The following is a 15,563-nucleotide window of genomic DNA, read 5'->3' on the forward strand; positions in this document are numbered from 1 at the left end:
CAGGAGCAGTGGGCGAACGGCCCTTCCCGACATGCTGCAGCCCCGCACCTTTGTTTACGGAGAATGCGCTCAGGCTGAGGTCCTTTGAGGTGCTGTCATGCCCAAAGAGCAGGATGGTGGCCCAGTGAAGAGAGGGAGGGATTCGGAGCCCAGTCGGCTTGGGTTCCAGGCTTGTCACGGCCTATTTCAGGTTGAGCAAGTCGATAGCCTCCTAAGTTTTAGTTTCTCCATCAGGAATGTGGGAGTAATAGTAGCTGCCTGGAAAGACTGTCATAAAGATCATCTAATGTACAGGAAGTACCAGGCACAGGGGAGGGATTTAAGCAAGGTAATTCTCCTTCCCTTTTGCTCTGAACGGTTGTGTAATTTCTTAGAAGTGTTAAGAGCCAAAATGGAACAATTTGGAAAAAAAGATTGGCTTAGACCCATACCTCACACCATATAAAAAATTAATTCTAAATCACTGAAGCAGATTAATGTTTTAAGCATCAAATAATAGAAAAAATATAGAATAATTATTATTGTTACAAAATAATATTATTACTCTCATTTTGGAGAGGAGCAAACTGAGGCTCACAGAAGTGACTGAGGAAGTTCACACAGCAAAAATGCAGCTGTGTCAAAATTTGAACTCAGTTTTGTCTGACTCCAAAGCTCATGATTTTAACTACTTCACCATATTGTTTCAGGAATTTAACCCTTGCCAGATTTTTGGAATGGAGATAACTTTCTAAATTTAGATATTACAGAAGAAATGCAAAGATTTGGTGTAAATTTTGTGTTTAAAAAAGTCCCTGAATACAGAATGAAGGGGAGAAAAAAAGACGAGGAAAAACATATGTAGAAAATGTAACAGAAAAGGGTTAATATCTTTGTAACACACAGAGTTTATACAAATTGATGAAAAAAAAATTAAGGTACCTGCATTCTGCTTACTCACCTACAATCACCCTCCCAAGCCGCTCAAGTAATCTTAAAATGTCAAAAGTCAAATCTTCAGTAACTTCCTACTGCTCCTCGGCCTGTGTCACTCTTTTTTACAATTACCACCTGTTCTAACCTCACTGCTCTCCTCTCAGTTCTCCAAACAAGTGATTTTCAACCTCAAGGCCTTTGCATGTGCCTCTTTCTTTGCCTGGAATGCTCTTCCCAATTTCTCCTGGCCCCTCCTCCTCCCTGCAAGTCTTGGCCTAATAACCACATCTCAGAGAGGCCTTTTCTGACCAGCCCAGTCAAGGAAGACCCCCTCCCTGTTTCCTCTTATTGTTTCCATCAGAGAACTTACCACAAATTGTGGTTTTAAGATTTTTTATTCCTTTGCTTTCTTGCGTTTTGCTCGTGTCTTTCACTAGGTGTAAGTTCCATGTCGCCAGGGACCATGTCTGTCGAATTCCCCTTTTTATCCCTGGTACCCAGCAGAGGGCCTGGCACTTCAGAGGTCTCAACAAATACTTGCTGAAGGAATGAAGTTCATTTAAAAAGATCCCGAAGGCACATACCACCCACTATCTCTAGAGAAGGGAGTGATACTGGAGCTGAAAATGAGGAGTGAGGGGAAACCTGGGCTTTTTACTCCATACAAACTTTTTTTTTTTAAACTAAAGAGTACATTCCTTTACAGTTAAAAAAATAATTTAAAAGGCAAGAAAAAAATTTTTTATTAAAAGTTCCTAGTAACCCAGTAACAAATGAAAACAATGAACTATTATTTGTCCCTTAACGTATCAAAACTTTTTTTTAAGAGGCTACTTAGCCCTGTTCAGTGTGTGGTAAAATCAATGCTCACAGGCACAGCTGGGGTGGTTTCAGTTGTTACAACCCCTTGGGAAAGATACTGGCAGCAACCGCACGAGGATCCGTGCCATGTGATTCAGTCATCCCACATCCGGGAAAGCTCCTGAGGAAATGCTCGGAGAGGAGGGAGAAGTCCTGTGCAAAAAGCTATTCATTTCAGCGTTGTGTATAGTAGCCAAATAATGGAATTATATATTATATTGTTATATTTATTATAATATAATTAATTATAATTATATTATATATTATAATAGCTGTAATTTTGGGATGATAAGATGGTGGGTAATTTTGTCATTCTCAATCATGTTACATACAGCTGTTATTATTTTAGAGAGTTTCATTTTAGAAAGCTTTTATAGTTTTTTTCTTTTTTTTAATGTCTTAACAGGGACTTCCCTGGTGGTCCAGTGGCTAAGACCCCGCACTCCCAATGCAGGGGGCCCAGTTTGATCCCTGGTCCGGGAACTAGATCCCACATGCCTCAACTAAGACTTTGCATGCTAATTCGCATGCCGCAACTAAAAGATCCCACATGCTGCAACTAAAGAAAAAGATTCCGCGTGCTGCAACTAAATAAATAAATAGATAGATAGATAAATAAGTCTTAACAGAAGAAACCAACCCCTGAACTGAATCCAATATATTGAAGATGAATGTGGTGGTGAGGTCTCCCCGTTTTACTCTCTTAGCTCATTAGATGCTCCCATCCATTCCTTCGGGGTAGGTGTGGCAGGTTCTACACTTGTTTTCCAACAGAAGAGGCAAGGTGCAGCAGCTGGCCCAGGGCCGCACAGGATGGTGGCCTGTCTACAGCTGGAGCTCAGATACCTCCAACGGGGCTCTTTCTCAACCTCAGCCTCCTAAGAGGCCTTGAGAAAGATGGCCTCTGAAGCTGTCTTGTTGCCCAGGGCAACGGGATGTGGGAGGTTGAGCAGCCCCTCAGTGTGTCTCAGCCGGGCCCACAGGGGAGCCGCTGCATCACGCCCTGCCCCAGGGAGGGGACAGGGACACTCACAGAGATCCACTGCTTCCTGGAACCGGCCCACTCCTCGGCGCCCGTCGTTCAGAAACAGCTTCATTCCCAGCAGCTCAGCCACCACCGGGCAGCCCTCCCAGGCCACTCCCATCAAGAAGGCCACTGACCACAGGATGTAGGAGCAGATGAGCCTAGGCATGAGGCAAGAGGAGTGGCTGGGACTGGGGTTGGCCTGGGATCTGTGGGTGTCCACCCACCATCACCCACCGACCAGGACCACCACCTCCACAGGCTGCGTGGGTGGCCGGAACTGTACCTGGAAGCTGAGCCCCTGGACGTCCATCACGTCTCCCAGCCAGGAGAGGGCAGCATTGATGAAGTCCAGCACAGCCAGGAAAGCAATCAGGTTGGCTGCGATGTTGGTCACGACCCTCACGGACATGGCAGCCCCACTGCTAGCTGCTTCTAAGAGGTTTTGAGCATCTCTGTTGATGGGATCAAGAGCCATAATTATTGGCCTATCTCCACAAACAGCAGGGCTCCCCACCCTACAGCTCAAAGAGGAACCTTGGACAGAGCATTTCAGAGCCAGTGGTCCTTGTTTTCCCTCTGAGGCCAGAGAGAGAAAGAGGCTGGCCCAAGCACTAGGATAAGACCCAGACTCCTAGCACAGATGCTGTCCGAGACAGAAACCACTAGCCACGTGTGACTTTTGAGCACTTGAAAGGAGGCTGATCTGAATTGAAATGTGTTGCAAATATACACACCAGATTTCAGAGATTGAGTCCAAAAAAAAAGAAAGAATATGAAATACCTTATTAATAATTTTTATATTGATTACTTGTTAAAATGACAATACTTAGGATATATTTAGTTAAATGAAACATTTTATTAAAATCACCTGCTTCGGTTTTACTTTTTAAAAGATGACTACTAGAAGATTTTAATTATAGATGTCTCATATTTCTCTAGGGCAGTTCTGCTCTAGACCTTCAGGAAGTTGTGCAGTTGGGGATGCCCGTTGTATCCACAAGCACATTTGTCAAAAGTCGTGTCTTTCAACATTTTTTAAGAATTAAATGTTACACAAAGGTTGCTAAGACTATGATAAAGAGATGTTAGGAGGTGAGAGAAATCAAGGACAGTGCTCAACACGTCAATGCGATTGACACTGGGGATCAGACCTCAAGGCATGTAGAGAAAGTGGTGTGGAACCTTTTAACGACGCTCCTCAACACACACACACACACACACACACACACACACACCAGGCACATCCCCAAGAACCAGGTCACTTGCCCATGCCTTGACTAGTCCATGTTTCCTGCTGGTCAGAGACTGGAAAATAAGAAGCAAGAACTGGAGTCTATATCTTCACAAGTGAAGCTGCGACCAGGGCAGTGAGAGAGAGAGGAAGTGGGCTGCGTTTGGTGAAAGACAGAGATGGGCAGAGAAAATAGGACCTGCTGCTGCCCCCACCTCTGCTCCTGTCTCTGCCCCTCCCCCCCCACTCCCCTCTCTGCAGACCCTCCTGCTGTGCTCACCTGTAGGTCAGTTTCACTCCTTCCTCACCCCTGAACTTGGACTCCTCCACCTCCGTGTAGAGGGCTAAGGCACAAGGGGCAGCCTTCACAGAGGCAGCAATTAAGGAGGCAGCATCGATCTGCAAGAGTGAGAATGAGGGTTATAAAGAGATGTCAGGAAATGTGGAGGTCAAGAAGTGTGGCCCAGGGCAGCAGGGGGACATGGTACTCTACCCTGCTGGTATATCACCATCATCGGTACTGCTGTCACTGTCACTGATAATAGTAATACATTTTACGTGTAGAGGGTTACAGGCTGTATGCACAGAACCTTCTATTCCCACACCTCCTCCAGGACTTCAGGAAGTTAGGCAGGGCAAGTACTGTTATCTCACTTGACAGACAAGGAAACTGAGGCCCCAAAGGGTTAAATATGACTTGCCCAAAATAAAGGAAGGGAAGGAATTAGACCCGTTGTGTCTTTCGGCTCCAAGTTCAAGGTTCTTCCTCCCTTTCTAGGCTGTCTCTCTTTGACCACTGATCTGAGGGCTGGTTCATCATTGGCTGAGGGGTTTGTGATGGTTTCAGACAAAGCTCACAGAACCTGAGAGTTGGAATGGATCCAAGATGTGACCTAACTTGACCTCATAGTAAAGGAAAGCCTTCCCTCTAGAGGATCCTTCCTGTCACTTACTGTGGCAGGGAACTCACCACCTCAAGGCAGCCCATCACCTCTACTCCTGTGGTCAGAGAGCTGTTTCTAAGGAAATCTGCCCCTACAACATACAACACCCACCCTTTGACCCTGGGTCGGTCTCCTGGAGCCACGCTATAGAAGCCCTCACAGCAAGATGATGGAGCTGCCAGACCCCCGGGATTCTCCCTTCCTGAATTTTCATCCTCACTGTGGTCCCAAACCCTCTGCTTCCCTGTTCTCTTCACAGAGATGGAACACTTTTTCACCACTGTGTTATTTACCAAATGGGAGAATTAGAACCAACCCAAACATCTGACAATGGGGGGATGGCTATGCATTGTCAAGCTGCCATCAAAAACAATGGTTACCAAGGCTTCACAATACTGTGGAGAAATGCCTGCATACTTGCATATAGAGCATACCCACAATGATAGGGAAAAAAACAAACTCCACAACTATGCATAAAAAGAAGATCAGAAAGAAATACACTGAAATGTCAACCAGCTGTCTGTCCCTGGCTAGCGGGGCCAGAGTGATTTTCTTTTCTTTCAGCTTTTCTGTATATCTCTAAATGTCCACATGATATATACTGTCTTTATAAGCAGAAAAGTAAAATAGACTTCTTCTTAAAGTTTGTAATAGATCAACTGCAGTTTTAAAATTTTAAATAAAAAGGAACAAAAGGAGGGGAGGTAAGTTTAAGCTACATGTTCAGGCGAATAAAGCAGACGGCCAAAGAAGCCCATGGAAGTACCAGGAACTACTGATGAGGAACCAGGCCTCAGAGACCCTCTGAGGCTCTGAAAGCCTTGTAATATCCTCCTCCTTCTTCTTTTAAAGCCCCTTTGTTTCCTTTCAGCGGTAAGCAGAAACCACTTAAGATGTGTACCAGCTCCAGCACCCACCTCCCACGCGCCCCCATCACAGCCACTGGGTGTGCAGGCCTTGCTCCTCATGGAAATAGCCAGCCTCAGGCAGGTGTCCTCTCTGGACTTTCCAGGCCAAGCTTTGGGACTTTGCTGGCCTCCTCCTCAGCCGCCCAGCTCCAGCGGGCACAATACCACATCTGGAATCTTGGGATTTTCCCCTCCACCAGCCAGGACCCTCCCCTCTCCTCCAGCTTGGAGGCCACATCTGGTTTGTCAACTCGAGTCTCAGTGGGGAGCACACCTTGCACATTCATGGACACTGTCCTTTGAATGGGCCAGTCGTGGCCACTGCCTCAAATGCCCCAGGCAGTCATTTCCTGCTCATCTTGGAAAGGGCTGAGTCCTGCACTGGCAGGGCTCCCGGGGGCACTGGGTCAGCCCACACACGGCCTCTCTGCTGCCAGTTATGCCTCAGGGCCATGACATTCCCCAGCGCTGCCTCCAGACACCAGGTCAGGAATGCCTTCTGTCCCAGCATGACAGGGCCCACTCCTGCCCAAGGCCCTCCTTCCTCTGCCTAAAGGTGTCCTATGTGAAGAGGGATAGAGGGTAGGAGCCATCCATCTGAACTTTCAAAAAGGTCTTTACTGAGAAAAGAAATAAATCCAGACACTCCAAAGCATAAAATGGGCCAGTTTTAGAAGGCTGGACTTCTGACCCTAATATGTCAGAGAAAGAACAACCACTTTTTCAACACCATGTCAGGTGTTTTTTTGTTTTTAAGATTTTTTTTGATGTGGACCGTTTTTAAAGTCTTTATTGAATTTGTTACAATATTGCTTCTGTTTTATGTTTTGGATATTTGGCTGTGAGGCATGTGGGATCTTAGCTCCCAGACCAGGGATCGAACTCTCACCCCCTGCATTGGGAGGCAAAGTCCTAACAACTGGACCACCAGGGAAGTCCCTTGCCAGGTGTTTTCTGTTTATTATGGCATTTAATTCTTAGACTGCTGTGAGGTGGGCAGTAATTCCACCCATTTTACAGGTGTAGAAACTAAGCATGTGGTTGACTCTTACTTGGCCCTGCTTGGGCCTCCCAGACCCTGTCCCAGGGGCTCCCACTCTTGCACAATTGATTGAGAAACATCAGTGGCCATCCCCTCAACCCATCCTGTGTTCACAGCCCAAGGCACACATCTGGATCTCTACTCACAATGATCCCGAGCCAAAGGGGTGGGTAGGGGAGACCAGTTTCTGGGGTTTTAGCAGAGAGAGCTCGTGCCTACCTTAGAGTTTTTGGGAAACACACTGAAAAGGGACATGTATGTGGAGGTCACAGTGAAAGGATTCAGTCAGGTAACACTTGGGACCTCAGACCAGGGAGAAGGTCTAGACCAGTGTCATCTGATACAAATATAGCACAACCGTGATTTAAGTTTTCTAGGAGCCAATTAAAAAAGTAAAAAGAAACAGATGAAATTAATTTCATTAATGTATTTAATTTAACCCAATATACCTAACATATTATTTTCTACCCTTGTAATCAATGTAAAACTTATCAATAAAATATATTAATTGGTTTTTCCATACTAAGTTTCACAGCAGATCTCATTTCAGACCGACCACATTTCAAGGGCTTAATAGCCACTTAATAGCTAGTGGCTGCTGTGTTGGACAGCACAGGTCTAGAAATATCCAAATTTTAGCAATAGGAGGGGTGCAGGGAAGAGCCAGCCAGAAGCTGAGCATCAAAGAGAAAGGAGGAGAGAGAAAGGGGGGATTCTCTTTGGAATTCAGGGTCTAAGGGCAGAGCCCAAGATACAGTGAGGAACTGCCTGGAAGAGGGCATGAAAGGAGAGAGGGGAGAGGGTGGGAAGGGCTGTGGGAGGAAGCCCGGGGGCTGCTGTAGTGGCGGCCAAGAGCCAGGCGGGGGCAGAAGAGAGCTTCTCTGTGACCAGCCTGGAGGCTGATCCAGACGCCGAGGGAAGGAAGGTGGACTAGGTGCCTTTCACCAGGCCAGCTATGGTGGTAGCCTGGGGCTTCCGTACCAGAGGCTGTGGATGGAGACCCGCGACCACTAGGCTGATCCTGGTGTCCTCTGCACATTCTGTAGAGCTAAAGGGAAGTGGGTACCAGGCCCCTTCAGTGGGAAGGCCCGCCTGCCTGGGGCTGGGCCTGGACTCTGGCCTGGGACAGGGAAGGAAAGGAGGCTGAGCTGTAAGGCGATTGTGGAAAAGGGAGAGAGTTCTTCCAGTACTTTAGTCTTAAGTAATGGCAACGACGCTTATGCGATAGAAAGAATACCATTCTTTTAACTGGCTTGTGGGACCCAAAGCAAGGTTAAGACATTTAAAGGCTCTAAGTCCCAAAGATAGCAGGGCAACCCCTCCCCCAATACACCACCATGAAAAAAGTTTCAGGAGCAAAGTTTCAAGTTTTCATTTTTGAAATATCAAATTCCTTCCAAAATCAATTGGTGGTGAGGTATGGGGGAGGGGTGTGGCATGCATCAGCTCTGATGGGCCCTTCCTAGGCCTTGGTGAGGAAAGGTGCAAACCAGATGACCTCTAAAATTCTAGGTGGAGGGTGCTGGGCGGAGAAGACAAAGCCTCAGAGTGCAAGGCGCCTTCTTGAAAAGTCACGAGGCAGCAGCCATCCTGCCCAGACAGCTCTGTGGGTATGCGGAGCTGAGCCTCCTGGTGTGGCCCAGGTGTCCTGAGGGAAGGAGGGACTGAGGGGCAGGTTAGCTCATCCCCTTGGCCATCCTCAAACACAGAGATGAGAAAGACAGGTGGAATTTGAGACCAATACTGGTCATTCTTTCATCCCCCGACCCATTCACACACAGCATCAGGAGAGCCTGGGCCCTGGGAGAGGCAGGCTGCCCTTCTCCAAACCAGCGCACGGAGGCCCACCTCACCCTAGGGGCTGTGATCGTGCATTGCACGGATGAACTTACCCAGCTCATTCCCTTACTGCTCTACATTTATGTTTCTTGGGTTGTTAGCTATTACAAATAATGTTGGAATTTTGCATCTTTTGACCACTTGTGAAAATATTTCTGTATCATAATATTCCTAACTAGATCAAAGAGGAGTATTTTTAAATTGACTAATAGGTGTTTTCCAAAAAGGTTAGAGCAAATTGCACTCGCATAAAGAGTATGTGGGGCTTCCCTGGTGGTACAGTGGTTAAGAATCTGCCTGCCAATGCAGGGGACATGGGTTCGAGGCCTGGTCCGGGAAGATCCCACATGCCGCGGAACTAAGCCCGTGCGCCACAGCTACTGAGCCTGCGCTCTAGAGCCCACAAGCCACAACTACTGATCCCGAGTGCCACAACTACTGAAGCCCGCGTGCCTAGAGCCCGTGCTCTGCAACAAGAGAAGCCACTGTAATGAGAAGCCCGCGCACTGCAATGAAGAGTAGCCCCCACTCGCCGCAACCGGAGAAAAGCCTGCGCACAGTAACAAAGACCCAACGCAGCCAAAAAAAAAAAAAAAAGAGTATATGAATGCCCCTCAGCCTTGCCGTTTAGAGGCATGTAAAATTTTGCATATCCTTGAGAAGAAACATAAGTTATTATTGTTTTAATTTATCAGTGAGCTTGAATATCTGTTTATCATTTATGAACTTTTCTTTCTTGATCAATCATTAAACTTTTTAAAAATTGTGATTTTTTTACCTTTCAGAGGTTTTTCATTTTTATTAGTTAGCTCTGTCAACTTTTTCCTTTACACTTTCGGATTTCATGTCATGCTCAGCATTTTATAAGAAAAAGGCAAGTTGCAGAAAACTGTGAATAGAATTACCTCACCTTTAGTAAAAAAAAAAAAAAAGCAAGTATATGTATATTCAGTTATATGTACTTAAATGACTTTTTACACAGAAATATCTGGAATGACATATTTTAAGTCAGTGGTTCCCAAACTGAGCGAGTATCAGAATCACCTGGAAGGCTTGTTACAATACAGGACACTGGGCCCCATCCCCAGCATTCCTGATTCAGCAGGTCTACAGGGGGGCCCAAGAATTTGTATTCCTAACAAGTTCCCAGGTGAAGGTGTCGCTGCTGGCCCACTGAGGACACTTTGAGCACTGCTGTTCTCATCTAGTAAGAGCAGTTATCCATGGGAAGTGGGAGTGAAGTGTTTTGGTTTTTTTACTTTATTCACTTCTGTAAGAAGCAAGAATTTCTTCGATATTTAAGGGGAAAAAAATAAGAACTTGAAAGACTTGCATGTGAAAACACAAACAAGTACAGTGTTTTACACAAATGTAATGCATTATTACCAGGCACTTTGTAGGGGACACATTGAAGATTCATCTCTGCTTGCCATGCACTAGTGTTGTGATTGGTTTAAGGGCCTGATTCATACCACTGGAATTTGATTTAGAAATGTACTGTGCTCAGAAAGCTACACAAGTAATCATTGAGGAGTAGAGGAAGGACTTGTGCCCAGAGAGGGTGTAAAGGAGAGGAGGTGGGAGGACGGGGTACAGGAAGAGTAGGACAAAGCTCCAGGGGTGGCCTAGGTTGGGGACTGTGTGTCTGAGTTTTGGAGTCAGACAGGTCTGGGCTCAAATCCTGGCTTTGGGCATCTCACTTACTCTCTGAGTCTCAATTTCCTCATCCTTGAAATGTGGATATTAAAACACTTAGCGCTTTGCCTCAGTAAGCAGAATACTGGAAACCTTTGCTCCCACTGGCCACGTGAGAAGCCCAAATGGTCCAGCCCACCTGGCCTGCCTTACTCAGGTGAAGCTTCTCCTCCCACCATCACAGCAGCCCTGGTTTAGGACGTAGCCCATAAGAGAAGACCCCAGGTCGCTCTGGCCAGGAGCTGTGTGGGGCTCCCACAAAGGTGGGTTTCAGGTTCTTGGTTTTCAGCAAGCAGAAGGAGGGCTCTACATACCCCAAAGGAGATGTAGGCGTCCAGCAGGCTGCCGGCAATGGTGGCGTAGCCTCTGGTCATGACAACGTGGATTTCAGAGAGTGTCATGTCTGCCAAGTAGGGCCGGATCAGTAGAGGAGCCTCAGTCTGCAAACGGGAAAGATGTCAAACAAGCAGCGCTGGTCAGGCTAGCACGGGCACTTGGGGCGTACCCCCTCCACCTGGGAGTGAGCAGGTCACAGTGAGGGCTGGGGACCCCAGGGGAAGAGACAGCAGGGTGGGGTGAGGACCAGAGTCTGTACTTGGCTGAGCCTCTCTGAACCTCAGCATCAGCCCAGCTCTGTGGAAGGACCCCCAGCCCTTCCTTTGGGCCTGATAACGCTCCCCTGTGTCAAGTGCCTCCCACGTCCAGGCACCCAGCTAAGCCCCTCACACTCATCACTTACAACCTTCTAGGAAAGAAGTGGTCGTCTCCACGTTCCAGGAGAGCAGAAGGTCAGAGAGGTTCAAAGAATTACCTCTGTTCGTGCAAAGGACCAGAAGCAGATGTAACTCCAAGCCTGAACGTTTAGTGAAGCCATGGGAGTTGCCAGAAAGAAAGGAACTGGGGCATTCGATGGCGTGTTTAGTTCAGGGAACGTGGGGAAGCCTGGAGCCATTTGTTTATTCATTCAATAAATAATTATAGTACATACTATGTTCTAGACTGTGCTATGGAATAGGGATAGAGATGGGGGAGGTGGAGGGCAGATGGACAAGGCAGGGTAAGCAATGGATCTCAGCAGGCAGAGGCATGATCTGACTTGGGTTTTTAAAGGGTCACTCCAGGGGCTTCCCTGTCTGTCCAGTGGTTAAGACTCTGCGCTTCCAATGCAGGGGCGCAGGTTCGATCCCTAGCTGGGGAATTAAGATCTAACATGCTGGGCTTCTCTGGTGGTGCAGTGGTTAAGAATCCGCCTGCCAGTGCAGGGGACACGGGTTCGAGCCCTGGTCCGGGAAGATCCCACGTGCCACGGAGCAACTAAGCCCATGTGCCACAACTACGGAGCCTGTGCTCTCGAGCCCATGAGCCACAACTACTGAACCCCCGTGCCACAACTACTGAAGCCCACATGCCTAGAGCCCATGCTCCGCAGCAAGAGAAGCTACCACAATGAGAAGCTCACGCACCGCACCAAAGAGTAGACCCTGCTCGCTGTAACTAGAGAAAGCTGCACACAGCAATGAAGACCCAAAGTAGCCAAAAATAAATAAATTAAAAAAAAAAAAAAGATCCCACATGCCACACGGCCAAAAAATAAATAAATAAATAAATAAAGGGCTACTCCAGCCTGTGTGTGAAGGATGGGTAGGGGCAGCAATGGTGGCAGGGAGAACAGAGAGGAGGTGATTGTCGTGTCCAGGTGAGAGACAAGTGTGGCTCATAGCAAAAAAAAGAAAAAGGGCAGCAGGGCAGGTCTGTGATGTGATGTGGGGCAGAGCTGGCAGGACTTGCTGATGGACTGGGTGCAGCTGGGAGCAAGGGAAGCAAAGGAAGGAAGGATGACTCCTCGATTTTTGTCTAACAACCTCATTGAAGACGTTGCCATTTACTGAGAAGGGAAACTCTTGGAGATGTGCATGTGTGTTGAGGGAGGGAATCAAGGGTTCTGCTTGTTTGGACTTGCCTAGTAAATTATCTAAGGATATCCAAGTGGAGGGTCAAGGGGGCAGTTGGATATATATCAGACTGGAGTTTAGGGGAGAGGAAGTATTTAAGCCATGGGGCTGGGGCAATCCCCTGGGGACAGACTGTGGCCAGAGAAGGGAATAGGGCCCAGGCCTGCCAACACTGAGCTTGAAATGATACCACTAATCCTTGAAGGCTCCCCGTCCTCGCAAAACTTAATTCGCCTTTGGAGCTCTTCCGGTTATCGTGTCATATTCACCTAAGATTTGTCTTTTCTCAGCAAAAACCATTGATTACATTTGCAGCATTTTATATAAAATAAATGCTGATACTGAAATATCTTTTTCTGTTTTGCCTCATTTTGAACAACTAAGGGATTTTGGACTATTTATCTCAGAGCACACCTGTCTTAATTGGCTTAAAAAAAAAAAAAAACCTTTGAAATCTACACACTTGCATCATAGCAAAAAAGATGCAAATATTCTCCAAAGTTTCCTAAACTGCCCAGTGAAATATGGCATACTTTGGCAAGTATGTTTTTTTTGTGACTTACATGTTGGGCAGGTGGGCCAGGATTCTGGAACAGTCACCAGAGTCTTACCCCTAGGAGGGTCTGGCCTTCTGAAAGGGACTCAGGACTGATAGTCCCTTCAGAGTCACACTTATATTAGAAAATACATTTTCAGAAAGAGGGAGGGGAAAAAAAGACAAACTGATGTTGTGGAAGGAACCCTGTCCAGGAAGAAGAAGACTTGGATTCTAAGTCCTGGCTTATGTTGTGGGATCTTGGCAAGGCATTCCCAGCCCCGAGCCTCAGTTTCTGCATGTATAAAAGGAGAACATTGGACTCCATCTGTAGGACTTGTGAGTCTCTAAGCTGATGAAGACAGCCTAGGCCTAGAGTGGTAGGAGGTGCCAGGGAGATACTATCCTCCTTGGCATGACCCAGGCAAGGAGTATATCCCCAAATGGAGCATCCCTAGGGCAGCAGCCTTTGGTGACCCTGGGAGAAGGTTTGATTGGCTCTTCTGCTGACTGAATCAGAGCTCTAGGGACCCAGGCCACCCACCCTCCTTGAGGGAAGGAGGCTGCAATACTGACCTGGCTCACAAAGATGTTTCAAGCCACACTCAGGGTCTTCGTGGCCATGGGGCCCATGGTGGCCTGCATCAGCCAGGAGATCTAGAAGGAAGCAGGGTGCTCTTTGTGGATTGGTATCAGCAAGCCCCAGGGACAGAGAGAGTCAGGGGTGGAAGTACCTTAAAAGTCTTCCTTCCAACTCCCAATCCAGGTAGAACTCCCTTACCTACGTTTCCCCAAAGGTCCATTCATCTTCTCCTTCCTCACCTCCATTGATGGGGGTTTATCATCCATGAAAAAAGGATTCCCTGGTCAAATATATTTGAGAATTGCTGTACACACACACCTTGGAGATGACCAATACTTACCAGTTTATTAAAGGCTCTGAGAAGTCCTGCACAAAACTTGTTTAAATTTGTAGCCTGGTGTCTAGCTTAGCTTCATAAAATTATTTGACCAAGGGACTTCCTTAGCGGTCCAGTGGTTAAGACTCTGCACTTCTACTGTAGGGGGCGCGGATTTGATACCTGGTTGGGCCATATGGCACGGCCAAAATTAAAATAAATTAAATAATTTGACCATGGGATCCCTTTACCTAGTAGCATTTATTAACTTGCTGTGAAACTAGAGTTTTGTGAAAGGCTTTGGGAAACACTGTATTAAAAAGTTCTTTCTTTTAATCAACATGAAATCTGCTTCCATGGAATTTCTCTCCATTGCAGGTACCTCTCAGGCTGCCTTTTCCCTAACCTTCTATAAGTGTTTAGAATCCTACCCGTAACCTTCTTCACCCTGGCCTTCTCTTTTTCGGCCCTTCATCCCTACTTCCTTCAGCCATTCTATGGAATGTATGGTCTCAAGCCCTTTCAGACTGAACCCACTGATAGTTCAGTTTGTCATAGCCCCTTGGTTGAACACATTCTCCAGATTTGGGGATAACTGTCTCCCTTACGCCATGCACTGTGCACTCTTAACATAACCACAGGCTGCACTTCTGGAAGCTGCCTGATGATACTGGTTTATTCTGAGCTCAATCAGCTAAAAACCTCAGAATCTCTTGTCCAATGCTGTCTGTCTCCTGCATCCTGGTTTTGTGCAGCAGATTTTATGAACATAAGCACAGGATTTGACATTTATATCAGCTAAGTCTGGCCCACGTGACCCACTGCTCTCAAGATCTTTTTGGTATAAATTATTTTTTCCCCTAACACTTCTCCTCAATGCAGCCCCAGTTCTGTAAACTTCCCTCCCCCAAAGACCCCACTGGATTTTGGTGCCATTTCTCCTTAGTAGCATGACAATAGACTCTGTGAAAAGTTGTTTGGTTGGTAGTAGACTCTGAGAGAAGGCTGGGGAGCAGGGGATGCTGGAAGGTCCAGGCCCTCAGAGCAGGGGATTTGGGGAGGGTGTGGGCTTGGGAGCAAGGCATTCTGGGAGATTGTGGTTCCTGTCAGCCTGTGATTCTGGGAGGGCCCGGGCTGGGACCTTGAGAACTCACCTTCAGGATCACCCACTGCATGAGGCTCACATAGTAGAGAACGGACATGGCACAGATGAAGAAAACAATGATGGGCAAAACCTGCCAGCAAAGAGCACAGACCCTGGGGTTAGAGGCAGAGAGGTGGCAGGGTACCACGCAGGGCCTCAGAGGCCCCAGACAGCCACTTTATCCAAGGGCTTGCCACTCAGAGACCCAACGGGGTCAGGGAAGAAGCTCTGAATTCAGTGCATGAAATTGCATATGGGGCCTCTCTGGAGGCAGCTGTCCAATCTGTTCCCCTCTAAACATTGACCATCCACCCAGGCATCCCTTGGGCTGTGGTAGAGAAGCAGGACTTGAGTCCACCACTTTTTATCACCTGCTTCTTTGTCTGTAAAATGGGGAGGAAGTGACTACCCCTCAGGTTGTTGTGAGGGTTTTGGGAGTTGGCTCAGGGCCCAGCACCTTCCTAGCACAGGGTCTGTCCTCCACCCTGAGCTCAATTGGCCCATGACGCTGGCCTTAACCTCCCTCCTGTGCTTCGGGCCTGAATCAGAGGCCCTCATCTTTCTAGTGTTC

The 15,563-nt window shown here is 47.3% G+C and overlaps 1 protein-coding gene across 1 annotated transcript in view; it reads right to left on the minus strand.

The window, feature by feature from the left end:
- The window catches only part of SLC28A1 (solute carrier family 28 member 1), a 67,806-nt gene that overhangs the window by 15,911 nt on the left and 36,332 nt on the right, over positions 1-15,563 (minus strand). Inside the window, 7 exon segments of the mRNA XM_029237067.1 lie at positions 2,806-2,852; positions 2,854-2,961; positions 3,082-3,255; positions 4,315-4,433; positions 10,777-10,902; positions 13,526-13,606; positions 15,003-15,083. Of these exon segments, the coding sequence (XP_029092900.1) occupies positions 2,806-2,852; positions 2,854-2,961; positions 3,082-3,255; positions 4,315-4,433; positions 10,777-10,902; positions 13,526-13,606; positions 15,003-15,083 (736 nt within the window).

This window comes from Monodon monoceros, unplaced genomic scaffold, assembly GCF_005190385.1.
Source record: "Monodon monoceros isolate NGI ecotype Baffin Bay Population unplaced genomic scaffold, NGI_Narwhal_1 Super_Scaffold_21, whole genome shotgun sequence".
In the NCBI taxonomy this organism is placed as follows: domain Eukaryota; kingdom Metazoa; phylum Chordata; class Mammalia; order Artiodactyla; family Monodontidae; genus Monodon; species Monodon monoceros.